The sequence below is a fragment of the Colobus angolensis genome, unplaced genomic scaffold, assembly GCF_000951035.1.
Source record: "Colobus angolensis palliatus isolate OR3802 unplaced genomic scaffold, Cang.pa_1.0 Scaffold31, whole genome shotgun sequence".
Lineage (NCBI taxonomy): Eukaryota > Metazoa > Chordata > Mammalia > Primates > Cercopithecidae > Colobus > Colobus angolensis.
In genome coordinates, this window is record NW_012116377.1 from 11,794,761 (window position 1) to 11,822,325 (window position 27,565).

General features: G+C 44.9%; 2 protein-coding genes across 2 annotated transcripts in view; one reads left to right on the forward strand and one right to left on the reverse strand.

Annotated features, from left to right (window-relative positions):
- HCLS1 (hematopoietic cell-specific Lyn substrate 1) overlaps positions 1-1,918 on the forward strand; it is a 27,401-nt gene extending 25,483 nt beyond the window's left edge. The window contains exons 10-12 of the mRNA XM_011950859.1: positions 651-993; positions 1,141-1,212; positions 1,333-1,918. Of these exons, the coding sequence (XP_011806249.1) occupies positions 651-993; positions 1,141-1,212; positions 1,333-1,469 (552 nt within the window). The 3' untranslated portion in view covers positions 1,470-1,918. The remainder of the gene's footprint in view (positions 1-650; positions 994-1,140; positions 1,213-1,332) is intronic.
- Positions 1,919-5,230: 3,312 nt separating this feature from the next.
- FBXO40 (F-box protein 40) overlaps positions 5,231-27,565 on the reverse strand; it is a 36,673-nt gene continuing 14,338 nt past the window's right edge. Inside the window, exons 2-4 of the mRNA XM_011950840.1 lie at positions 12,963-12,995; positions 10,214-12,124; positions 5,231-6,615 (exon numbers count right to left, since the gene is read on the reverse strand). Of these exons, the coding sequence (XP_011806230.1) occupies positions 6,400-6,615; positions 10,214-12,124; positions 12,963-12,965 (2,130 nt within the window). The 5' untranslated portion in view covers positions 12,966-12,995 and the 3' untranslated portion in view covers positions 5,231-6,399. The remainder of the gene's footprint in view (positions 6,616-10,213; positions 12,125-12,962; positions 12,996-27,565) is intronic.

Below are 27,565 nucleotides of genomic sequence, written 5' to 3' on the forward strand. Positions count from 1 at the left end.
CTCACACCTGTAATCCTAGCACTTTGGGAGGCTGAGACGGGCGGATCACGAGGTCAGGAGATCGAGACCATCCTTGCTAGCACGGTGAAACCCCGTCTCTACTAAAAATACAAAAAATTAGCAGGGCGTGGTAGTGGGTTCCTGTAGTCCCAGCTACTTGGGAAGCTGAGGCAGGAGAATGGCATGAACCCAGGACACGGAGCTTGCACACGGAGCTTGCAGTGAGCAGAGATTGTGCCACTACACTCCAGCCTGGGCGACAGAGTGAGACTCCGTCTCAAAAAAAAAAAAAAAAAAAGATTCTCTGCCCTCACCCCATCTCCTCCAGTCTTAGGAAGGTGGGCTGTGCAGGGTGGCCAACCATCCTTGTTTTCCTTGCACTGTTCTGGTGTTAGCACTGAAGACCCTGCCTTCTGGGATACTCCTCAGTCCTGGTCAAATTAGGACAGCTGGTTATCCTAGCTGTGGTAGCTCAACAATGTGCTTTTGCTTCAGTGTTTTCTTGGCCTCCCAAAGAATCTGACTCGCTTTCTACTTCCCTCCTCTCATACATTTTACATTCTCTTCCCATTGTCTCTGAATGTGTTTTGGGTGGGTAGGTGTGGAAGGAGGTTGAGGAATGAAGATGGATGAAAGGCTGTGTTCCCCAGGACAGGCTGTTAGATGGAGGCAAGGGTGGAGGGGAGAAGAGGCAGGGTGGTGAAGGGCAGGGGTCTTACTCCTTCATTGAGTCCTCCTGGAGAGTGGAAGTCACACTGCTCTACACTGTCTCTTCTCAGGACAACGAGGAGCCCCCAGCTCTGCCCCCTAGGACTCTGGAAGGCCTCCAGGTGGAAGAAGAGCCAGTGTATGAAGCAGAGCCTGAGCCCGAGCCTGAGAATGACTATGAGGATGTGGAGGAGATGGACAGGCATGAGCAGGAGGATGAACCAGAGGGGGAATATGAGGAGGTGCTCGAGCCTGAAGGTTCTTCTTTTTCTTCTGCTCCGGCTGGTGAGTGATGGGAGGAGAAGCAGGAGAATTTGGTCATGTCCAGGGGAGGGTAAGAGGAAGAAGAATTTCTCCATTGCCCCAGTAGGATCTTTCTCTGTTTGCCTTCTTCATGTTGATGAGACCATGTTTGTGTTTCTCATTATGCAGGATCATCAGGCTGCCCGGTTGGAGCTGGGGCTCTGGGGATCTCAGCTGTGGCCCTATATGATTACCAAGGAGGTAGGTTGGGAGTGGCCTGAGGAGCCTGGTACCTGCAGGCCCCTGATATAAGACAAGAGGATGTGGAGAAAGAGACATTCATGTCTGACCATTCTAATATCCCCTCAACTTTCTCCTCAGAGGGAAGTGATGAACTTTCGTTTGATCCGGACGATGTAATCACTGACATTGAGATGGTGGATGAGGGCTGGTGGCGGGGACATTGCCATGGCCACTTTGGACTCTTCCCTGCAAATTATGTCAAGCTTCTGGAGTGACTGGAGCTCACTGTCCACTGCAACTGTGATTTCCCATGTCCAAAGTGGCTCTGCCTCCACCCCCTCCCTATTCCTTTTGCAGATGTCTAACCAGATGAGATTCTGGACAGACTTCCCTCTCCCGCTTCATTAGGGGCTTGGGGCAGAGATAGCATGGGGAAGGAGGTCCCCTTCCCCAAGAGTCCTCTCTACCCTGGATGAGCTCATGGACATTTCTCTTGTGGTCTTGCCTCCTTCCCCATGAACACCTCTCTACCACCCCAAGCTCTGCTCTAGTCCTCTGTGAGCTCTGGGCTTCCCGGTTTGTTTACCCGGAAAAGTACGTCTAGATTGTGTGGTTTGCCTGGTTGTGCTATTTGCCCACTTTCCTTCCCTGAAGAAATATCTCTGAACCTTCTTTCTGTTCAGTCCTAAAATTCAAAATAAAGTGAGACTATGGTTCACCTGTATGCTGAGGTAAATAATACTTTTTGTGTGGCCCTCATGGCCCCAAATATTAAGGCTCCAGCCTTTCCTCTTGCAGACATATCCAGGAGACTTTCTCTTACCACTGCCAATTCTCCTGCATGCTAGATGTCAAAGGCTAGGCCTTTTCCCTAGGTTGAACTTTTTTTTTTTTTTTTTTTTTTGAGAAGGAGTCTTACTCTCTCACCCAGGCTGGGGTGCCGCAGCGTGATCTCAGCTTACTGCAGCCTCCACTTCCCAGGTTCAAGAGATTCTCCTGCCTCAGCCTCCCGAGTAGCTGTGACTGCAGGTGTGTGCCACCACGCCCGGCTAATATTTGAATTTTTAATAGAGGTGGAATTTCCCCATGTTGGCCAGGCTGGTCTCGAACTCCTGACCTCAGGTGATCGCCCCCACTTAGCCTTGAAAGTGCTGGGATTACAGGCATAAGCCACTGCACCTGGCCTCCTTAGGCAGCATTTTAAACCCAGTCCAAAACAGATCAACCTGAGCAATGGCTGGGCATGGTGGTGTGGGCCTCTAGTCCCAGTATTCAGTAGTCTGAGGTGGGAGAATCACCTGAGCCTGGGAAGTCAAAGTCAAGGATTCAGTGAGCTGTGATCGCACCACTGCACTCCAGCTTGGGTGACAGAGTGAGACCCTGTCTCAGAAAAAAAAAAAAAAAGAAAAAGAAAGAAAAGATGGAGAAGGCATTGGAATTAAGGAGGAGCTAGAATGAGTTGCTAAGACCCATAGTTAGTTGCTCCAGGGCTTCATAGAGTTGGTGAGCTGCCCAGCAGGGTGTCCAAGGGAGAGAATTCAGTCACAGGTTCATAGTTTCTGTTTCTGGTTGGGCCAGTAAAGCCCCTTTCTCATTCCTCTTTTCCGCTTATCACTAGAGACAGAAACTAAAAACCATGGCTTCAGGCTGCTAAAAACCTAAACCAAAACGAAACAGAACTATAACACAATAAGGCAGGTTGGACAAGCTTGGCTTATGCTCTGGTCTTTCTTCATGATACACACTTGGTTTCAGCGACAACTTCTATGCCTGTGAATCACACATCTGTCTCTAGACTTAACTCATAAGATTCACCCAATTAGCCTTTCAGAGTGCAAAGCAGCTTTTATTTCCTCTTCTAGAGACATTGAGATTTCTAGTATACAGAGGTCAGTCACCACAGATATACTCAGTCTCATTCTTCACTTCAGTTTGATTTGATATCACACATAAATCAGACTTTTATAGTGATTTTCGTGACACATCTTCAAGTTCCACCTTGCTTTTCACTTTTTCCTTTGTTGTGAGACAGAAACTTCTTTTCCAGACCCTTATGCTACTAAGGCAGCAAGGTCCTCTCTGGCCCAGTTCTACAGACCTCAGCCTCCATGTTCAGCTGATCTCTACTCTGGACTTGCCTTTCTTGGTGATGATACTCACCAAGGGCTCTGCCCATAGATATGTCCCCTCCTTGTGTACACAGTCCCTCTTTGCTCCTCTCAGCTGTTTCTAAATCTGAAGCCACATCTAGCTGTCTTGCCTCTGTCAGATAACACTCGCTGTTCATGCCGTTCACTCCAGCTTCCTCTCACAAATCGTTTCTGTCTAATCCATAGTCGCTCTGAAAGGCTTTGGTGCCACTGCCCTCTCACTATGAAGTGTGCTTGTCTTATTGAAGCTCGTGCTTCAACATGGCTCTGAAGGCAGCAACCGGAGGGGAAGAGTGCGGTTTGAAGTGTGCAACCCACAAAGCAGTTGTGGGCAGTGCCACTCTCCTGAGGCTGCCCCCACCCACCCAGTTTGGGAAGGGAAAGCCCTCTGCCCTCTTCCTTTCTCTAAGTAGCACCTTTCTCCTCCATCCATCCATAGCCCCTGAATTTCATCTCCATGGGTCTGTAGTTTCCCTTTCTATTTCTATTAAAATCACAAACCCAGAGTGGACTTTAGGAACTTTTTTCCTCCATGTAGGAAGGACTAGATTCAAAACATGTGGAACTACCACCTGGACAACTCTCTTCCTTTCTTCCCACTGCAATGTTAGCTTCTTTCCAGTTGCTCATCTTCACAGAATAAAACCTTAGGTCACACCCTAGTCATATTTTTATAAAATGGTGCCTTATATACAAATATGAAATATAAACCAAAGGATGGAATCAGGAAAAATAGAGTGACATTACCAAATAGTACCAAGTGGCACATGACAATGAAAAGATGAGCATATTTCTGGTCTGGGACTTGCTCTACTGTCTTCTCCACTCTTTTCAGAGGTTTCACCTACTTCATCTACACCAGCTCTGAACCATGTTTAGAGAGAACCCAGGCAATAACAAGCACCCAGATTGACTAGACTCTTTCTTTTGTTGGCTAAATATTTTATCATCTGCTTCTGTACAATCCCTGTCCTTTTCTTTTCCTCTTTCTCACTTGCTTGAGGACTGCTAGGACTGCTGGGAAAATGACACCAATTACAGTGAGAGGAATATAAACACAAGGCTAATAACTCAACGCTCCTGGCTTCGGGTATAACCAAAGAGAGCTGAAAGGATACATTCCTGCATGTGGTTGAAGGACATGAAGCCATACCAAACAAATCATTTCCATCCGGTTCCCAACTTAAAATCACCACGTGTCTAAAACCTATTTCATAATTAAAGAGCTGTATTAAATCATAACTATTATGGATGACTATGTGAGATAAGATTTTGCTGCACCAAAAAATAAGCATATCCTAACTTATTGTCACTAGTATGACATCCTTTAGGGATTTTCAACCAGGAGCCATTTTGCTCCCCAACCTTTAGCAATGTCTGGTGACATTTTTGGTTGTTGAACTGTGAGGGTGCTACTGTCATTTAATGGATAGGCCAAGGATGCTACCAAGTATCTTGTAGCACACAGAATAGTCTCTTGCAACAAATAATTATCCAGTTCAGGCCGGGACAGTGGCTCAAACCTATAATCCCAGCACTTTGGGAGGCCAAGGCGGGCGGGTCACCTGAGGTGGGGAGTTCGAGATCAGCCTGACCAACATGGAGAAACCCCGTTTCTATTAAAAATACAAAATTAGACAGGCATATAATCCCAGCTACTCAGGAGGCTGAGGCAGGAGAATCGCTTGAACCCAGGAGGCGGAGGTGGTGGTGAGCCGAGATCGTTGTCATTGTGCTCTAGCCTGGGCAACAAGAGTGAAACGCCATCCCCTCCCCACCCAAAAAAAAAAAAATTATCCATTTAAAAATGTCAATATTCCAAGTCTCTTAAGAAGCCCTGCTTTAGGGAGTGCTAGTTTCTACTGTGTCTTTTTTTCTTTTACTTTTGTTTTTATGAATATTTACTGTTTGTTACCAAAAACAGCAGTATCATCCATTTTTGTCAGACTGAATGCATGACCAGCAATATGGATGGGTAGGAGCAATTTCAGGGAGCCATTAGGTTCAAATGTCTTCCTCTCCAAGACCCCAATGGGGTACCCAAGTGGTGTCTAGGAGCTGGTGACTGGCACCATAGGAACTGCAGTGGGCCTTGTCTGGACTTTGCCAAAGGTGTGGTCTCCCTGGGCTACCCTGTGCATTCTGGCATGACGCTGAGGTTGGCATTAGTGTATTGAGGTCATTTCAGATAGCACAGGGTGGCCCAGGGCCATGCCTATGTTCTACCTAACTCAGAACATAATTTTCTGAAGAAAAAACATCTTGACCCTTAAGTCATTATTAAAATGTTACAAAGTAGGCTTGTGGCTTTTTGTCCTAATGTTCTCCATAAATATGGTGTCTCCTTTGGACTCCCCATTTCTCAAGGCTTTCCTGCTGTATGTTGCCAAGATTCTAACAACAGACTCTGTGACCCCATGTTTTGGCCTGTGGTGTCTTCAACGCTGCCATGCTCAGTCAGGGGCTCTCCTATGTCAGGCTGTGTTAGAACTACCCTGGCCTAGAGGCAGTAGAATGGCCAAAACGAGCCCTGGACTTGACCATCAAAACAGACCCAGCTCCAGAGCCTCCAGCTTTGTTTCCTTCACCCTGCATTCCCTGGGGAGTAACTCTTTGCACCTTAGTCCCATTCTGCGTTTCCTGTCCCATACATTTGAAAGTGCTTTGTAAACTGAAAAGTCCATGTAAAAGCACAGGCCTGTACTGATTATGGAATTTCATACTCTCTCATCGCTTAAGAAATTGGGTCCATCTTCCAAATGGCCTCAGATTACTTATTTTCTTCTCAGACCAATCTATTTTAGAAAGAAAGAAAAAAGAAAAGAAAAGAAAAGAAAAAAGGAAATAAGTCATTAATATGTCACTATGGTACAAGACATGGCTTAGGAAATTCTTAGGCCTTGTGTTGAGGTTTTGAAGGACATTGCATGTTCCAATACACCCTGATAAGCAAATAGGCAGTTTACAGAAGGGAGTCTACAAAACCACACTCTGTCCTACTTCAGGAACTCCGAGAAGAAATCCAAGAAGGGTGCATCAGGTGGCATCTGAATTTTTAGGAGACGTGTCTTCCTCGTGGTCTGACTCTAAAGGTGGAGACTAAGCTCTCTCGGGCCTGCTCACGGGGCTGACACATGCTGGTCAAAAGAATCGGGTCAGTTTTGTGCTCTACGATGTTGAAAGGACAGGACTTCAGGTGCTCGGACATGGAGGTGACTTCATTAAACTCCCAGCTCTTGATTTTGGAGAAGAGGCTGCTGAACTGCCAGATCTGTTGAGAAAGATAGAAGTTCAAAGGTGAATATAGGGGTGTTACCCTCTGGCTGGCTTTATTTGGGCACAATAAGGAAATATTCTTCTGTTCTTCATATTCTGAGGCTCCAGAGTGTTTAGTGGCTCCTGAAGACATTTGGTAGCCCCTTCTCCAGCATCCAACTCCTAGTTCCCCCTGCCAACCAATAATCTTCCCAACCAGCCCTGTAGTTGTGAGAATCACTAACACCAATCAGCATAGTGACACATACTCTCCCTTGCTCCTTCACCAGCAAGTGATTAATTTTAGAGTAGATGCACAGTTCAAATCAGGACAATTAGTACCAGTGCAATTCTTATTCCAGAACTTTTGCTGGAGATACCAAAAAGCAGATTCTCTTTTTCTTTCTGTACTTGAACTGCGAAGCTGAAGTCCTAGGAGCTGCCAGCAATCACCAGGGACCACCAAGTGAGAACTACCTTACAATGTAGCCATTATTGAGGAAGTAGAGGTAAAAAACAGAAAGAAGAGATGTCATTTGGGGACATTTTTTGAGCTGTTAGATCAAGTCTTACCTGAAGCCATTACCTTTAGACTTTTTAGTTACATAAGCCAATAAACTCCCTTTATTGTTTATGCCACTTTAGGTTGATTTTCTATTGCTCGAAATTAAAGTATTCTAACTCATAAGAGTCTCACTAGAATGGGAACCCCATAGGAAAATTCAATGAGTTCTGAAATATCCTCTGGTCTTTGCACCTGGGATGTAACGGCAAAGTCACCGTTTTCAAGTCTGGTTGTGTGAGTAGGCACAGCCCAATACTCTTTCAACCTGACTACTTCACCTACAGTTTCTTGTCCTTGTTGCTATGTAGGAAAAGTGGTTTCTTTGAGATCTTAGAACTATTTCCCTTTTTACTTTAAAAATCCATTCTAATGTGAGTATCCTTTAGCTCCAACTAAATTTTCTTTGTTTCTTTCTGCAAGGAAATTAGCTTGTCCCAAATAATATCTGAGAGTGGTCAGCCATCATTGAACTGGGGACAAACTTGAGCCAAAAAATAATGGGATTTCTAGTATCTAAATTAAATTATTTACATCTGATGTTAGGAGTTTTTAGACAATACTATTTCTGAAGGCAGTGTGTTAGTCTTCATTCGTGTTTTTTCCTAATACGTGCTAGGTTGGCAGTCAGTGTTTATTTAACACTTGAATTCAGGCACGTATATGAGAGAGAGAGCCTTGTAATTACTTTCTGAGGAAGACTGCTCAGGAAGAAATAATGGAAAACATACAAAATGTTTTAGACATAATTAGTAAAAATAGATGCAAACAACTCTAACTCCCCGATGCCAATTTGCAAATACCACATATCAGGAGGAAATTCAACAGTGAGATTATGGAATTATTGACCTAAATGGGCATCATAAATTCATGGTTCATATTACCAATATGTTTACCATGAGAAAGGATGCTATAGGCACTGGGATATGATGAATTAGGAGCCTCACTTCAGTATGGTACAAGCTGGTAGAAGTTATAATACACTTAAACAAACATGACCTATTGGGGAAAAGGGACAAGGTATTTCTGAAGGGAAGGGTTCTTTGATCTATACAGCAGAGTGTTTTTTGAACAATTAAATTAGCATTTGAACCAGGGGAAATCAGTGGGCCAAATTCATTTCGAATTTCAAAATGCCTTTATCAAAGGCAAAAACTGTTTTAAAAAATGAGTTGACATGGGACTGAGGAGATTTGTTGGCCTCCTGTATCAATCAGAGTCTAGAGCAGGGAACAGGCAGCACTCAGACTGAGTAATTTGAAGAGAATTTTTTTTTTTTAAGGAATGATTTACAGACACGAGAGCAGGGTATAGGAAAGCCACGAGATACAGTGCAGTACCCAGGGTGAGTAGCTACCTAGAGAGTTATGCCCTGGGCCTGAAAAAGAAGAAGGAAGGTCGTTGGATCCCGGAGTGAGTAATTTTGTGTAGAGAGCCACCTGATAAAGCCACCTTCAGTGGAGGGACAGCACCTGCTCAAAGGGTCACAAAGGGGAGGAACCATGCAGGGGGGAAACCAGGAGAATAGATACTTCAACCTCATTCTTCCCTCCCTCCCATCTCCTGCTGACATGCTCCATTTAGGTTATCCCCACTGGAAGCTGGAGGGCAAGGGAGCCAGCTGAGGCAATCTGTCCAGGTCAGCCTCCTGGGAGACAGACAGGGTGGAGAAGGATGGAGAATGGGTCTTGTGAGCAAACAGAAGATATTCAGCACACATACACAGATGAACAGGCACTACCCTCTGGATTGCTATTTATGTGTTTATAGGTCTGTCTTTTCTACTAAATTGACCTCCTTGAGTCAGTCTTATTCTCAGCAACTGTTCCTGTGCCTAGTACCCTGCTTGGCACATAAAAAGCTGTTTAAGGCCGGGCGCAGTGGCTCATGCCTATAATCCCAGCACTTTAGGAGGCTGAGGGGAAAAATACAAAATTAGCCGGGTGTACTGGTGCATGCCTGTAATCCCAGCTACTCGGGAGACTGAGGCGGGAGAATTGCTTGAACCCAGGTGGCAGAGGTTGCAGTGAGCCGAGATTGTGCCATTGCACTCCAGCCTGGGCAACAAGAGCGAAACGCCATCTCAGAAAAAAAAAAAAAAAAAGCCCTTTAAAAATATTTGTTGGGCCAGGCATGGTGGCTCACGTCTATAATCCCAACACTTTGGGAGGCCAAGATGGGCAGATCACAAGGTCAGGAGTTCTAGACCATCCTGGCTAACATAGTGAAACCACATCTCTACTAAAAATACAAAAAATTAGCCGGGCGTGGTGGTGGGTGCCTGTAGTCCCAGCTACTCGGGAGGCTGAGGCAGGAGAATGGCTTGAACCTGGGAGGCGGAGATTGCAGTGAGCTGAGATTGTGCCACTGCACTCCAGCCTGGGTGACAGAGCAAGACTCCATCTCAAAAAAAATTGTTAAGGCCAGGTGCAGTGGCTCACACCTGTAATTTCAGCACTTTTGGAGGCCGAAATGGGAGGATCACTTGAGACCAGGAGTTCAAAACCAGCCTACACAACACAGTGAGACCCCATCTCAATTTAAAAATTAGTCAGATGTGGTGATGCACACCTGTAGTCCCAGCTACTTGGGAGGCTGAGGCAGGAGAATGGCATGAACCTGGGAGGCGGAGATTGCAGTGAGCCAAGATTGTGCCACTGCACTCCAGCCTGGGTGACAGAGCAAGACTCCATCTCAAAAAAAATTGTTAAGGCCAGGTGCAGTGGCTCACACCTGTAATTTCAGCACTTTTGGAGGCCGAAATGGGAGGATCACTTGAGACCAGGAGTTCAAAACCAGCCTACACAACACAGTGAGACCCCATCTCAATTTAAAAATTAGTCAGATGTGGTGATGCACACCTGTAGTCCCAGCTACTTGGAAGACTAAGGCAAGAGGATCACTTGAGCCCAGAAGTTCGAAGCTATGGTAAGCTATGATTGCACCACTGCACTTTTGCCTGGGCAAGAGAGAGAGAACTTGTTTGTAAAAAATGAAACAAAAAATTGCTGAATGAGTCAATCAATCAATCAATAAATGAGTGTTGACTTACCTCTCTGTGGACTCTCCAGGAGGTGCCTCCATGGGAATACCTCTTCTTCTTCCATTGCAAAAGGACCATCCCTCTCTCTTGTAACAAAGTGGCACAGATATTCCTCATCAGCACAGACACCTGGGAGAGCTGGGCCAGGCTGACACTGTCCAAGAACCCAGCAATGTACTGCAAAATCTCCAGGGGCAGGCTGGTTAAAGAATTCTGGCTTTTTCCTCCATGACCCAAAAGATGGTTGTTCTTCCTTCCCTCGCTCAGCTCTGGAGCAACCTCTGGCTTAATGGCAAAGGTCTTGAGCTCCTGGCTGTAGATTACTTTTGCCTTTTGCCCCGGGGGACGGAAATGGTTTTGAACAAATGTACATCCCAAGTAGGCGAGGGGGCATCGATGCTGGAACCAGCCGTTGAGACATGACTGAATGTCTGTATGGACATTCTTGAAGTGCAGGGGGAACTCATCCCTCCTGAAGAATTTGTTGCAAGTGAAAGTGAAGGCAGAACTGCTTTTGTTGTGTCTCCTGGTCACACACTCACTGTGCAGCTCCACGTGGAGTCCCCCTGGGGTGGCAGCGGTTAGGTCAGCCAGCACCGTCCCAGAGGAAAACTGTTCTGGCTCAAAGTTGTATGTTTGTGTGGCAAAATCCATGAACAGTCCATCAATGCTTCTGGATTCAGAGATGACATGGCCTTTGAGTTCTCTTTCCAAAGCACACTGGAGGGTGGTCTTGATGAGATCTGATTTGGGCAGGTCCTCCACAGTGATCCCCAGATCTGAAGTATCCACTGCCTTGTGTTCACTTGGCTTACAACTCAACATGGCATCTCCAAGTCGAGCTCGCTTTCCACAGTAGCTCACAGGAACTTTGAAGGTGTAAACAGTCTTGACTTCCTGAGCCTCAAGCTTGCCATAAACAAAGTCTCTCTCCTTGGGCGTACAAGCAGGCATCTGACCAAAGTGGATCAGCATCCGCCCATTGTGCACTAGATACATGTTATAGTCCTTTGCATCCACAGCTGTTTTCAGTCTTTCCAGAACACCATCCTGCCAAGGGGCAAGCCCTGTGGTTTCCATAGCTGTATGAACGTCCTGCTGCTTCTGATTTTCCTGTGGTTCTTTCTTTTTGGGAGCGCCCTCTCCTTCTACCATGTTATTGCCACTGGAAATCTGTTTCTTTTCTGGGCCATTCTTGTTCTTGCTCTCACAGCTCGCTGATGAATTTGTTAAAGCAGAGGCTGCATGCTCTTTGCTGAAAATATTTTCCCACTGGCCAAACTTAGCCAGGTCCATCCCTTCTTTGGTTTTGGCTAGCACCTCCCGTTCTTCTTGACTTAGCTCTGCCATCTCCCCATTAGTTGCTGACAAACCGTGTGGTACCAAACTGATATCCACTCCACCCACTGCTCCTCCCATTTCCTCCACACCGGTTTCACCATTCATAGTTGGTTCCTCCTCAGTAGGCTCTCTAGTTTCTGGGAAAAGTTCCACCATTTTCAAGGATCTGAAGAGGACCTTCTGGTCCTGCAGGGCCAGGGCTGTGTCCAAACACTCCTCACTGGGGGTCTCTTTCATGATGTTCTCATGAAGAGTGGTTTCAGAGTCCACATTTGGCCAGCGGTTCCACTCCATGGAGCAGCAGACCACGCTGGCGGGGCACACCTGCAGGTGCTTGGCCAGTTTGTGGCGGGACATGGACAGAGGGCAGCCATATTCGGAGTTGAGGCATGGAACCTGCTCTAAAGGGCAGAGGAGCTGGTGCTCTGCCTCTTTGCACATGTGGAAGGTGGCACCACAGAGCAGGTGGCAGCTTATTACCAGGCAGGAGATGTTGGGTTCCGCAGGAATGTGGCAGTGGCGGTTGAAGCATCCCTCACAATGCCTGTGGTGCCCTGGCGGAGGCCTGCGGGCTTTCCCCTGGACACACCAAGGACAGGGGAAAGAAAACAAATAAATACTGAGGAAATGCTCTGTGCATGTCTGTGACTGTGTTTTAATTGACATATCTCCTGTTTATGCCTGCTTTTTGTAGAAACCTTGAAATATATGGAAAATCACAATCCCACAATCCAGAAATAACAACTATAAGTACTTTTTAGAGTTTTGCAACATTTTATTGTATATATGTGGTAGATGTGTTTAGAATAGGAAAAGAAGAATTGAATATAATGGACTACACTGTTGACAATTGTTATTTTTGAGTTGTGGATTACAGGTTATTTATATCATACAGATAATACTATGGATACAACTTTTCATCCTGCTTTTTACCTTGCTATTAGAACACGAAACTAGATTGTTTTATTAGTTATTCTCTACAAACTTTCTTCATAATGGCAGTGTAACATACCGGAATATGGGTGTGCTATCATTTAATCAACTACCACCAGAGGGCGGGCTGGGAGGACAGCAGCCAGCTCTGGTTTTGCTCGCATTTAGGTCCCTAGGATCTAGCATGGGACCTGGACCTTTTGCTGAATGAAGGAATTGCTAGCCATTTAGATTATTGCTGGCTTTTTGACTATTTTATTTAAATTTTCACTAAAACTTTTTGCTCAGAAATCCTTCTCAACTGTTTTCCCCTTACTCTGCATCAGTTTCTTCCAAGTTCTGTCCAGGATCTCTGGTTTGGAAAAAACTTGATAAACATCATCAACCCATAAGAGCAAGTCTGCTAGCTGCTTGGGCTACAGGATAAACGAAGGAAGACCTGGACCTCTCAATGGTGAAGCTTCAATAAGCTCCTGGTGCTTACCATGGTGCCCCAATTTCTTCTTGCTTCTTAGCTCTAGGGAAAAATATGAATATAAATGATTAGTAAGAAAAGCAGTTAGGTTACCTATACTAACAGGGGCTAAAGAGACTTCACACACTGTCTCATTTAATTCCTTCCACCATCCTGGAGGTGCCTTTATCCCCATTTTTGAGTCAAGGAAACAGAAGCTTGAAGGTAAGTAACTTGTCCAAGGTCACACAGCTGCTAAGTGATGGAATCAGCTTTGTAGTCCAGGCCATGCTGGCCCATGCTATTTTCTCCGACCCCCACTGCCCTCTGATAGGGCGTATTACCAACCATGGGATGTGTAACTTCTGCTTCCTATAACTTTCTCCATGACATCAGGAGTTCAAGACCAACCCGATCAACATGGTGAAACCCCGTCTTTACTAAAACTCCAAAAAAAAAAAAAAAAAAATTAACCAGGCACAGTGGCATGTGCCTGTAATCCCAGCTACTAGGGAGGATGAGGCAGGAAAATTGCTTGAACTCGGGAGGCAGAGGTTGCAGTGAATCGAGATCATGCCATTGCACTCCAGCCTGGGCAACAGAGCGAAACTCCATCTCAAAAAAAAAAGGAAGAAAGAAAGAAAATAAGTTGCTAATATAAGATGCTTTATCCCTAAGTACGTCAGCTTGTACTTCCTAAGAATAAAGACTTATAGTAACATTATCTCACCTAAGAAAACTAAAAATACTTTTCTAACATCCTGTAAAATGCCTATAGTCACATTTCTGCAGTTGTCTCCAAAATGTCTATTATAGTTATTTTTAAATTTTTAATATTTTTATTTATTAAACATTTTTATTGATATATAATAGTTGTACATGTTTTGGGGGTACATGCAATATTTTGATGCCTGTATACAATGTGGAATGATCAAATCAGGGTAATTGTGATATCCATCACCTCAAACACTTTTCTTTATGTTGGGAACATTATAATTCTTCTCTTTCAGCTTTTTTTTTTTTGAAAGAGCCTTGCTCTGTTACCCAGTGTGGAGTGCAGTGGCACATTGTAGCTCACTGAAACCTCCACCTCCTGGGTTCAAGTGATTCTTCTGCCTCAGCTTCCCAAGTAGCTGGGATTAGAATCATGCGCTACCACGCCTAGCTAATTTTTGTGTTTTTAGTGGAGACAGGGTTTCACCATGTTGGCCAGTCTAGTCTTGACCTCCTGACCTCAAGTGATCCGCCTGCCTCGACCTCCAAAACTGCTGGGATTACAGGTATGAGCCACCGTGCCTGGCCTCTTTTAGTTATTTTGAGATATGCAATAAATTATTGTTAATTGTAATTTTTCTGCTGTACTATCAAATACTAGAACTTATTTCTTCTAACTATATATTTTTAAAAATTTTGTTGTTGTTTTTTGAGACAGAGTCTCACACTGTTGCCCCGGCTGGAGTGCAGTGGTACAATCTCGGCTCACTGCAACCTCCACCTCCCAGGTTCAAGCAATTCTCCTGCCTCAGCCTCCTGAGTAGCTGGGATTACAGGTGCCCACCACCTGTAATAGCTAATTTTTTGTATTTTTACTAGAGACGAGGTTTCACCATGTTGGTCAGGATGATCGCGATCTCTTGACCTCATGATCCGCCCACCTCAGCCTCCCAAAGTGCTGGGATTACAGGTGTGAGCCACTGTGCCCGGCCCAAATATTTTTAATTGATACATAATATTTGTGCATGGTTATGGTGTATATGTGATATTTTCTTACATGCATAGAATCTGTAATCATCAAGTCAGGATATTTAGGTCGTCGTCTCAAGTATTTATCATTTCTATGTGTTGGGAACATTTCCAGGACTCTCTTCTAGCTATTTTGAAATATACAATACACTGTTGCTAGCTATAGTCACCTACTCTGCTACCAAACACTAAAACTTGTTTTCTCTGTCTGTTCATTTCCATTCACCAACTTCTCTTCTTCCCTCTCCCACTATCCCCTATACCCTTCCCAGGCTCTGGTAACTATCATTCACTCTCTACCTCCATGAGATCAACTTTTTTAGTTCCCACATATGAACGAGAACATGTAATATGTATCTTTCTATGTCTGGCTTTAAGATTTCTGCTCATTTTTGAACAAGGATCCTTTTAATGTCAATTTATTCTATTTGATTGTCAAGTCTTTTTAGCCTCCTTAATCTAGAACAGTCCCCCACATTTTCTTTTTCAGGAGAAACAGCCTTAAATCTCAAGGAAATTATAGTCTGGTTCATTCATTTTATTAGTTCCTCCACTCATTCATTTATTCAACAAACATTTGTTGATTACCTACTACTACTTGCCAGTAAGTGAGCATAAGAGTCACCTGGATGGCTTGTTACAGTCTTAAACACTATTGTTCATTAGAGTCAGCTGTGATGCTTGCTAACCCTATAGACCTGCACTGTTCAATATGATAGTCATCAGCCACCTGTGGCTATTTAAATTCAATCAAAATGCAATAAAATGAATAATTCTGTTTCTCAGTCACGTTAGCCACATTTCAAGTGCTCTATTGCCATGTGTGGTTAGTAGCTCATCTTTAGGACAATACAGAATAGAACATTCCCATCTTCACAAAAAGTTCCACTGCTACAGATGCTGGCTGTACCACTGGACCTGAGGGAAGGATGTACTCCTGGAATTTACATGCTTAACACACTCCCCGTCCAATTCTTATGCACATTAATAAATGAGAACCCTTGTTCTGGACCCCACTGGGGCTACTGAGTGTGAAAGATGAATCACAGTAGAGTGCTCTATACTCCTAATAGCCCTGGTCAGGGGCCGGGGGAGAAGTCGCAAGCAGAAGCATCAAACAGGGTCAGGGCTAGCAGAAGATAAACAAAGGTGTTAAAGCCAGAGAAGGAGAGGAGCATAGTGGGGTGGCTGAGAGGGTTGGACTGTACTGTGGTCTGAATGTTTATGTCCCCTCCAAATCCATATGTGGAAATCTAATTCCCAATGTGAGGGTGTCTGGTGGTGGGGCCTTCGAGAAGTGATTATGTTAGAGGAAGTTCTGCTTACCAGGCCTCTGGTTTAACAAGACATGACCAGAGTGACTCCATCTTAAAGTGAATAGCGAGGCACTCACAAGACACCGGTAAGGTTAATACTTAGGGTCTAAAAATAGCCACATCGCAAGGTGTGATGTTTAAAATTACGGAATATTTATGGCCAGACAAAACTTCTCCCACCAAGCCTGCAAAGCGTCCAGATGTCCTGAGAAGGCAGCCCTCTTTACTTAAAGATAATGTTAATGAGCAAGCTGAGGTTAAAAGATTGGTGGTCTTTGGTCTTTGGTCTTGATAACACTGACAGCCACTACCTTTAGTGAGCACATCTGCACGTTTCCATTTTAATTTAGCTCCTTATAGTTTCCTTCTTTATTTATTTATTTATTTATTTTTGCAATAGAGTCTCACTCTGTTACTCTGTTGCCCAGGCTGGAGTGCAGTGTCACTATCTCAACTAACTGCAACCTCCGCCTCCCAGGTTCAAATGATTCTCCCACCTGAACTTCCCCAGTAGCTGGGATTAAAGGCGCACACCACCATGCCCGGCTAATTTAATAATTTTAGAAGAGATGGGGTTTTGCCATGTTGGCCAGGCTGGTTTCAAACTCCTGACCTCAAGTAATCTGCTCGCCTCGGGTTTCTTATAAGTAGAGACACTAACAAAAGAGGGAGCATTTCTCCTTTGGCTGCGGATGCCCTAGTCTGCAACTGAGTGGTTTCCAACAAATGTGCTACCTTTTTTTTGTTGTTTTTGAGATGCTCTCTCTGTTGCCCAGGCTGGAGGGCAGTGGCACGGTCTCGGCTCACTGCAACCTCCGCCTCCCAGATTCAAGTGATTTTCCTGCCTTAGCCTCTCGAGTAGCTGGGACTACAGGCATGTGCCACTACACCCAGCAAACTTTTTGTGGGGGTTTCATCGTGTTAGCCAGGATAGTCTCGATCTCCTGACCTTGAGATTCACCCGCCTCGGCCTCCTAAAGTGCTGGGATTACAGGCATAAGCCACTGAGCCTGGCAAATGTGCTTCTTTCACGTGCCTCAAATCCTTTCCTGTGAGAATCCAAGAACCCACTCTTGGTGTCTGGATCATGAACCTCTTTTCCCGCAACATCTTTCTGGTGTCCTTGTGTGGGGATTGACGATAAGAAGAGACTCCCCGGCCGGGCGCGGTGGCTCAAGCCTGTAATCCCAGCACTTTGGGAGGCCGAGACAGGTGGATCACGAGGTCAGGAGATCGAGACCATCCTGGCGAACACGGTAAAACCCCGTCTCTACTAAAAAATACAAAAAACTAGCCGGGCGAGATGGCGGGCGCCTGTAGTCCCAGCTACTAGGGAGGCTGAGGCAGGAGAATGGCGTAAACCCGGGAGGCGGAGCTTGCAGTGAGCCCAGATTGCGCCACTGCACTCCAGCCCGGGCGACAGAGCGAGACTCTGTCTCAAAAAAAAAAAAAAAGAAGAGACTCCCACTCGGAAGGAAAACAGTCTGTGCAGCATCAATTGGCCGACTTTGGGTAAGTGGGGCTCATTTTAGAGTTATTAAGCCATTCCAGGGGACAAGGATGCTTGTCCACTGCTACTTGGATTTGAGGGCCAGGGCCCAAGGAGTTAGAAGCCCCAGGGTTTATTTGGGAAAATGGATTTGGCCCTATGAGATGTTTGCCACTATCTTCTTGGGAGTAATCCACCTTGTGCTCTCTGTTGCTGGCCTGAGTGTCCTGCTTCTTGTCTCCTGTTGGCTTTCTGCCTTTGTTTCACAGAAGCCCTGAGGCTGCCACAGAAAGGATGGCCCAAACAGTTTAGCATATTCTTTTTTCTTTTTTCTTTTTTTTTTTTTGAGACAGAGTCTCACTCTGTCTATCAGGCTGGAGTGGAGTGGTGCGATCTTCATCTTCGGCTCACTGCAACCTCCGCCTCTTAGGTTCAAGCAATTCTCCTGCCTCAGCCTCCTGAGTAGCTAGGATTACAGGCACTCACCACCACGCCTGTTTAACTTTTTATTTAGACAGAGTCTCGTTCTGTCACCAGGCTGGAATGCAGTGGCACAATCTCGGCTCATTGCAACCTCCGTCTTCCGGGTTCAAGCGATTCTCCTGCCTCAGCCTCCCGAGTAGCTGGGACTGTAGGCACATGCCCCCACACCCAGCTAATTTTTGTGTTTTTAATAGAGACAGGGTTTCACCATGCTGACCAGGATGGTCTGGATCTCTTGACCTTGTGATCCACCCACCTCAGCCTCCCAAAGTGCTGGGAATACAGGCATGAGCCACCATGCCCGGTCTAATTTTTGTATTTTTAGTAGAGACAGGGTTTTACCATGTTGGCCAGGCTGGTCTTGAACTCCTGACCTAAAGTGATCCACCCACCTCGGCCTCTCAAAGTGTTGGGAATTACAGGCATGAGCTACCACGCCCAGCCACCAAATAGTTTAGCTTTTACTTTCCTTGCCTCTCCTCTGACTTAATTCACCACTTGTCTGGGGGCACTGGAAACGAGAAGTCGCTCAGGATCTAGTCTTTTTGTACCTTAATTATTGGAAGAGATGGGCAAAAACTTCTCCATTACTGCAGTTACAAGTTAAAGTGTGGTATTTAACAGCCATATGTGACAAGATTAGAAATGCCCTTCAAGCAAAAGCCTCTTTTATGTCTGTCCCTGCAAACAATTAGCCCCAGAAGGGAGAACAGGAGACTTTTTCTTAACAGTTTTCTCTTGTCTGTTAATCAGAAGATCATCTTTCATTGGCTGGTCAGGGACAGCTGGGCCCTGTTTCCTAGACCCAGAATGTCATTTTTTGCCCTGAAATAGTTTTGTCAGGGGATCCTAAGTTACAGTTTGCCCACTTCCCTTGTTTGGTTCAACATCTTTTTTTTGCTGGGTTCCTCGTGGCATTGCCTCAGGTGACCATGAGTCTGCTTACTTGTTCTTATTATCTGATATGAACAAGGGGACACTACTGGCTCCAGGAGTTCCTCCCTTGGCCAAATTGGCACTAAGAATTCTCTTGTCCCTTTTAGAGGAGCTCAGCTGGAGGCAGTACAATCTTGCCGACAAGGAGTGGTATTCAGCACCTTCAGTTCTGGTATACCAGTTCTCATACCATATCTATCCTGAAGAACTCACTGCTAGGGTGCATTTTAACTGATTAGAGAAGGTTTAAATTGGATGGGCTTAAGATAATTTTTTTTTTAATATAACACTGGTCCCAATATCCTTTGAGAGGACCAGAAAGGTGGACCTCAGGTGTTACAGCGGCCCCAAACACTATACTTCGGCTTGATTTGTTTTATAGAAGGGAAACTAAGTGTGGAGAAATACTCTATGTGCAGGTCTTCCTAATGGTTAGCCAGGATAAGGATTTAAAATACGCTTGTATATGCTTGATAGAAGGAAAGAAAAATGAGGGACTAGACATAATTCATGGCCACTTATGCAAGTGCCTCCTAATCCCAGGCTTCCCCCAGCTGGTCCTGGACTCCCCACTGTAAGGTCAAGTGCTCCGGAGGAACAAAGTCAGACTCCTAGATCCCCAGAAGTGTCCAAAGTATTATTAACCCCTCTTAGTTATTTGGGGATGTCTGATGACCTGCCATCACCTCCTCCTTACCCTTCAAGCCCTGTCTTACATTCATTACCCAAAGAGCCTAGCCCCACCAGCACCACTCTCAGTGGGGCCTCTTACCAGCTGTCAAAGTTGACTCTTTGCTCTCTTCAGGAGTTGGCAGATGGTGACAGGGGCACTCTATGGGTATATGTACCCTTTTCTGTGCCTGACAGCCTTATGCCAGGAAAAATTCAGCTGGTTTTTAGAGGGTCTAGGAAAATTCATAGATGAATTTGAGAGACTAACACTGACATATGAATTAACCTGGCAAGATTTGCATATACTCCTGTCTACCTGCTTCACAGAAGAAGAAAAGCAGCATATTATGGGAGGTGTTAAAGCATATGAAGACGGAGGGGCAGCCTGCAACCAGGGGCATGACATCTATCCAGTAGGAGGCACAGCAGTGCCTGACTGGGACCTAAATAGGAGTTATTAAGAGGAAATAAGTTTGGGCAGCCAAGGTGGGCAGATCACTTGAGGTCAGGAGTTTGATACCAGCCTGGGCAATGTGGTGAAACCCTGTCTCTACTAAAAACACAAAAATTAGCCATATGTGGTGGTATGTGCCTGTGGTCCCAGCTACTTGGGAAGCTGAGCCAGGAGAACTCACCCGAATCTGGGAGGCGGAGGTTGCAGTGAGCCAAGATCTTGCCACTGCACCCCAGCCTGGGCACCAGAGTAAGACTCCATCTTGAGGAAAAAAACAACAACAAAAAAAGGAAGTAAGAACCTAGAGAGTAGAAACCATATGATTATTTGCCTCCTTGAAGCAATGAGATTTGTGATAAAGCCTGTTAATTATGGTAAAGTCAGGGAAATTACTCAGGGAAAGGATGAAAACTCAACCTTCTTCCAAGGGCACTTAATTGAGGCCTTGAGGAAATATATTAACACTGACCCTGACTCCAAGGAGGTACAGGCATTGCTAGGAGTTCATTTCATAACCCAGTCTGCTCCTGATATCTGCAGGAAGCTACAAAAGCAACCCTAGGCCCCCAGACTTCCATAAATCAGCTTTTAGACATGACTTTTACAATTTTCAATGGGCAAGATAGGGCAGAGGAAGCAGAGAAAGTAAAGCAAACCTCCCAAAAGGCCCAGCTTTTAGCTGCAGCTTTGAGCTCTCTACCCCTTCAGAGTCAGCCCCTTATCCCCCAAGCCCTGCCAGAGGAAGTGAGCAGGCAGAAAGCCCCATTCTGGGCCTCTGAGCCACTGTGCCCTGGGTGTAAACCAGTGTGTTTTCTGTAAGGAGGCTGGTCACTGGAAGAGGGAATGGCCTGTGCTCCCAAGAGAGCTGTTGGCTCCTGAACCCATAATGGCCCAGCAAACCTAAGAGTGACCGGCTCCAGACTTCACACCTCAGTTCCTGTTGGACAATTAGCCATTGCTCTGGAGGAGCCTCAGGTGACTCTTGAAGTGGCAGATAAGATTATTAATTTATTATTCAATACAGGAGCAGTTTACTTTGTTCTGACCCAGAATAATGGAGCCTGTCTTCTCATAGCTGTACAGGCATTGATGAGCAAGCCCAGAAATGCCACTTTCCTTATTCTTTAAGCTGTCCTTCAGGGACTCTTGTTTTCTTGCATGGCTTTTTAGTACTACCTGCGTGTCCTACCCCTTACTGGGGAGGAATTTATTGATTCAGCTGCAAGCCATGGTTAACTTCGGAGAGCATAAAGCAAACGACTGTTACTTTTGTTCCTGTCCCCTGAGGAGAGAAAAAAGGAAGATAAGGATGCATTTTTCTGCACTTAATGCATCCAGATCCATGACCTCTGTTTGCCCTTGAATGGAATGATTCAGATACTCATTCAACCTCACAACTAACCTGGACAGTTCTCCCTCAAGGGCTGCAGGATAACCCACAATTGTCTGGAAATGCTGTAGCTAAGGACTTGAAGAACCTACAACTGCGAAAGGGCACGATTATCTAGTATATAGATGATTTGCTCATTGCTAGCCCAACTAAAGAGAACTCAGATAATACTACTGTTAAATTGCTAAATTTCCTGGGAACTAGTAGATATAGGGTGTCACCACACAAGGCTCAGATTTCTACTCAGAAAGTCAAATATTTTGGATATGTCTTTTTAAATATTTTTTATTATTTACTATTTGTTTCTCTTTTTCTTATTTGTAACACTCCTCCAGAATCAATTTGGGATATATCTTAACCTCTGGTACCCAAGCAATAGCCTCAGAATGGAAGGAAGCTCATTCAAGAGCCCCGGACCAAGAAACCAATGTGGGCCTTTTTAGGAATGACTGGGTTCTGCCACTTATGAGTGCCTGGATTTGGGCAAACATTTCAAGCTTTTATGTGAGGTTCTATAAAAGACAGATTTAAAACCCTTTGATTGGAATGAGAATTGCAGACAAAACTTCAATACTATCAAAGTGAAATTGGGCTCTGCTCCAGCCTTAGGAATCCCCAACTTGGATAAGCCATTTTTCCTTTATGGGGCCAAAAAGCAAGGTATGGCCTTGGATGTTCTTGTCCAAAACTTGGGGAATATTCCACAGCCAGTAGCCTACTTTTCTAAGCAACTAGACCATGTGGCTTCTGCATGGCCTAGATGCCTTTGGGCTGTTGCAGCTACTGCTTTTCTGGTAGATGAAGCTAATACACTAACATTAGGACAGCACCTGGAGGTTTTGACCGCACACCAAGTCCAGGGGGTCCTAGAGGCTAAAGGGCACCAGTGGATGATGGGAGGACGTTTATTAAAGCATCAGACCTTACTGTTAGACACACCAGACATAACTCTTGAAATTCGCCAAGTAAACCCAGCTGCTTGTCTGCCAGAGTCCACAGACACTGTAAACCATTCCTGCCTACAGGTTATGGAGCAAATTTATTCTAGCAGGCCAAACTGAAAGGATGAGCTCCTTAACAATCCTGAGGCAGAATGGTTTACAGATGGAAGCTGAGCTAATTGCTCTTACTAGGGCCCTGCAATTGGAAAAGGATGTAAAAATTAACATTTATGATGATTCCAAGTATGCCTTTTTAATGCTTCATGGTCATGCCAACATTTGGAAAGAGTGGGGACACCTGACCGCTAAGGACTCCCACAGAAAACATCACTCAGATATTTTGAGCTTGTTAGATGCTGTTTTACTGCCAAAGGAAATGGCTGTAATTCATTGCAGAGCACATTTTGATGATATTATTAAAGGAAATGCCCTTGCAGATGTGGGGGCCAAGGCCACTGCACTAAAAGAGCCAGTTACACTTATGGGCATCCTAGTTCCCACAGCCCCAGATATAGCTGAGCCAGTTTACTCCAAAGAAGAACAAAAATGAGCCAGGGATCACGATTTGGCCCAGGCCCCCTCTGGCTGGCTAACGGTAATAAATTACTAATGCCAAGTGTCAATCAGTGGAAAATAGTTAAGCATTTTCATAATTCCACTCATCTGGGAAGGGATTCTTTATTTCAGTTGATACCTTATTTATTTATGGGGAAACCTTTCAAGACACTAAAACAGATGACTTGAGCCTGAAAGCTCTGTGCCCAAAATAATCCAAAAAACCAGCCATTGCCCCCATCTCCAGTTAAACCTGTCCAACATAGAGGAACCTATCTGGGTGAAGTCTGGCAACTAGACTTTATTTAAATGCCTCTCTGTAGGGGATTCAATTATTTACTGGTGTTTATTATTACCTTCACTGGTTAGATTAAGGCTTTACCCCACTTGATCCAAAAGAGCTTTAGAGGTCTCGGCTGGGCGTGGTGGCTCATGCCTGTAATCTCAGCACTTTGGGAGGCTGAGATGGCTGGATCACGAGGTCAGGAGATCGAGACCATCCTGGCTAAGACAGTGACACCCCATCTCTACTAAATATACAAAAAATTAGCTGGGCATGGTGGTAGGCACCTGTAGTGTAGTCCCAGCTACTTGGGAGGCTGAGGCAGGAGAATGGCATGAATCTGGGAGGTAGAGCTTGCAGTGAGCCAAGATCGTGCCACTGCACTCCAGCCTGGGCGACAGAGCGAGACTTCATCTCAAAAAAAAAAAAAAAAAAAAAGCCTTAGAGGTCTCTAAATTTTATTTTATTTTATTTTATTTTTTGAGATGGAGTTTCACTCTTGTCACCCAAGCTGGAGTGCAGTGGCATGATCTTGGCTCACTGCAACCTCTGCCTCCTGAGTTCAAGCGATTCTCCTGCCTCAGCCTTCCAAGTAACTGGGACTACAGGCATGCACCACTATGCCCAGCCAATTTTTGTATTTTTAGTAGAGACAGGGTTTCACCATATTGGCCAGGCTAGTCTCAAATTTTGACCTCAGGTGATCTGCCTGCCTAGGCCTTTCAAAGTGCTAGGATTACAGGCGTGAGCCACCACACCACACCCATCTAAAAATTTATTAAAAGAAATAATTCCTCAGTTTGGGTTATCTGAAAGACTGCAAAGTAGCTATGGCCCCTCTTTCACGGCAGGCATAACCTAATACCTATCCTTGGCATTGGGAATCCAATATAATCTTCATTCTGCATGGAGACCCCAATCCTCTGGAAAGGTGGAAAGGGTTAATTATAAGTCAAAGAGGACTCTAGCTAAATTTTGCCAGGAAACATCAGAGACCTGGCTATCTCTATTGCCTGTAGCTTTACCACAGGTTTGAGCTGCTCCAAAGGGAAACTTATAATTAAGTCCTTTTGAATTAACATATGGAAGGCCTTTCCTAAATGCAAATCTCCTAATAGATGAAATGATTCATTAATTATAAAAATATGTCATCAGGCCGGGCGCAGTGGCTCAAGCCTGTAATCCCAGCACTTTGGGAGGCTGAGACGGGCAGATCACGAGGTCAGGAGATCAAGACCATCCTGGTTAACACAGTGAAACCCCGTCTCTACTAAAAAATACAAAAAACTAGCCGGGAGAGGTGGCGGGCGCCTGTAGTCCCAGCTACTCGGGAGGCTGAGGCAGGAGAATGGCGTCAACTCGGGAGGCGGAGCTTGCAGTGAGCTGAGATCCGGCCACTGCACTCCAGCCTGGGCTACAGAGCGAGACTCCGTCTCAAAAAAAAAAATAAAAATAAATGTCATCAATCTAGGACAAATGCAAAATGCACTGTGTGAATATGGATATAAAAGGCTTTCCCTCTCCACGGGAGAGGAAAATTCTGTTTCAGTTCAACTAAACAGTTGTTCAGTTCAACTAAACAACTTTAACCTTACTAAAGACTTGAATGGAAGGGTCTCTAGCGACCAGCTTTCCCCAATGTGGAAAGGACCATATCAAGTGCTCTGAGCACTCCAATAGCAGTTAAACTGCAAGGGATTCACAGTTAGGTACATTTGTCTTGAATTAAACCTGTTTCTTATGAAGCCCCACAAACTACCGACACCCAGTCTGCTAATCTAGTCTACTCTTGTGAGCCGGTAGAAGGTCTACATTTCCTCTTCAGGAGAAATCCTTGGAAGCTTCTTCTTACAATGTGATGCTCTGTATAAGCTTGGGGGCAAGGTTAGTTTTCCTGATCCTCCTCCTGGTCATCTTTTACTTTTACTGGTATGAGTCTGTCCCAGCTGTGGGTAAGCAATATCTATGCCCTTACAGGATGTAACTATAGAACACAGCTTCTCTTTTATTCATATCTGTTTTGGGGCTTCTATCCTTCCTTTCACTATTGCTGGAGGTTCAAATCTTTTCTTACAATGGGCACAGGACTATGCCAATGTTCTCTTGCTGGATTTGTGAGCTATTGCCCTTCTCTAGCACCTCAGGCTTGCCCTGGTGGATATCCCCACACAGGACATGCTTAGATAACTTATAGACATAGTTAGAGGGACTTAAATAATGGATAGGAGCACAAACGTCTGGCCTGACTTGGAACAATGTAACCCAATGGCCAGTTAATAACACTTTTAGCAATTCTGGGCATAGGAAGCCATTCTCAGTAAATGAGACCACAAAAAAGTTTCTTGCACTGGGCACCTCCTTTCTAGACCCAAAGATAAACATCCGAACTAAAAAGCTCAAAAACTCCAGTTTTGAAGAATGATTTCTTCAAATTTGGGATGGTTTTATATGACTAACCACCTCTGCAGGACACTTAAGTCAGGTAGTCCCATTGTGTTAGGAACAATGGAACCACTCCCTTGATGCTTTGACAAATGCTACTTGTGTCGTGGGATGGATTCCTGCAAGACAATGCCAACATACCATAGTCCTGAACAAATGGACTTATCTGCTACCGACTGGTCACAAGGACCAAAACCCAACTGATATGCATCCCTTAGGAACTCAGTGGATATGTGGCACCAATCTTTGGCCATGATTGCCTTCTGGGTGGCTAGGACATTGTACATGAAGCTTATCTTGACCCCAGGTTACTGGACAAAGACTATTTTAAAAAGACAGCTGGGCTGGCCTAGTGGCTCATGCCTGTAATCCGAGCACTTTCAGCACTTTGGGAGGCCGAGGTGGATGAATCACTTGAGGTCAGGAATTTCAGACGTCTGTAATTATCCGGGTGTGGTGGTGTGCACCAGTAATCCCAGCTACTTGGGAGGCTGAGGCAGGAGAATTGCTTGAATCCAGGAAGTGGAGGTTGCAGTGAGCCAAGATCATGCCACCGCACTCCTGCCTCGGCAACAGAGTGAGACTGTGTCAAAAAAAAAAAAAAGCCAGCCAACCTTCTCCACATAACCAGCATGTAGGCCAGATCCATTTTTCATGGGTATAACCACTTGGCCTCACTCTTCCTACCATCTATTAGATTGGAAGATGCTATCTGTCATGTTGAGGCCATTGTCAATGATACCCAACGGGCTTTAAGTAACAGCCTGTGAGATATATCTTTTATAAATGCTGAAATGTATTATATGCATTAAGGCTGTCATGCAAAACAGAATGTCACTAGATACTCTGACTGCAGCACAGGGAGGAACCTGTGCTATTATCAGAACTAAATATTGTATATATATCTCAAATAACTCAGACAATATTTCTTTGACCCTCCAGATATAAATCAACAAACTAAAGCCATCTCTAATTGCACACTGTCTTTAGATAATGGCTAGAATCATGGTTTGGGTCAGGGCCATCATGGTGGAAAAAGTTCCTTTTGTTACCACGGCTATAATAATTGGAATAGGCATAGCTTTACATTGTGGATTTTATTGTTGCTGTACATTTTGTATGTTTTGCATGGTCCTATTCTTATTATTAATCCTTAATTCACAATGTATGGTACTCATATATCATGATTTATAATTATAACTATAATTCTTATTTTATAAGTTTCTGTGTTTCAGGATATCAACTTATGAGTGATCTACAAACCTACAGACCTATTGCTCCTCCAGTCAACTGCAACAGCTTCAAGGTACCTCTGGTTAAGACCCCTCCCAGTATGACAGGTCCCTTAAAGTTAGGCAGGGTTAATATCAATGACCTTTCTCAGCAGGAAGAAGTTCCAGAAGACTGACCCCCACCCTTCAGTGTCCCTTAGGATTAAGAGTCCACTTGTGACAGAAGGGGGAAATATGTTAGAGGAACCCCTACTTATCAGGCCTCTGGCTTAATAAAACATGACCAGAGCCGGATATGGTGGCCCACGCCTGTAATCCCAGTACTTTGGGAGGCCAAGGCGGGCAGATCACAAGGTCAGGAGATCGAGACCATTCTGGCTAACACAGTGAAACCCCATCTCTACTAAAAATACAAAAAATTAGTTGGGCGTGATAGCACACACCTTTAGTTCCAGCTCCTTGGGAGGCTGAGGCAGGAGAATCACTTGAACTGGGGAGGTGGAGGTTGCAGTGAGCAGAGATCATATCACTGCACTCCAGCCTGGGTGACAGAGCGAGACTCCATCTCGATAAACTACCATCAGAGTGAACAGGCAACCTACAGAATGGGAGAAAATTTTTGCAATCTACCCATCTGACAAAGGGCTAATGTCCAGAATCTACAAAGAACTTAAACAAATTTACAAGAAAAAATCAA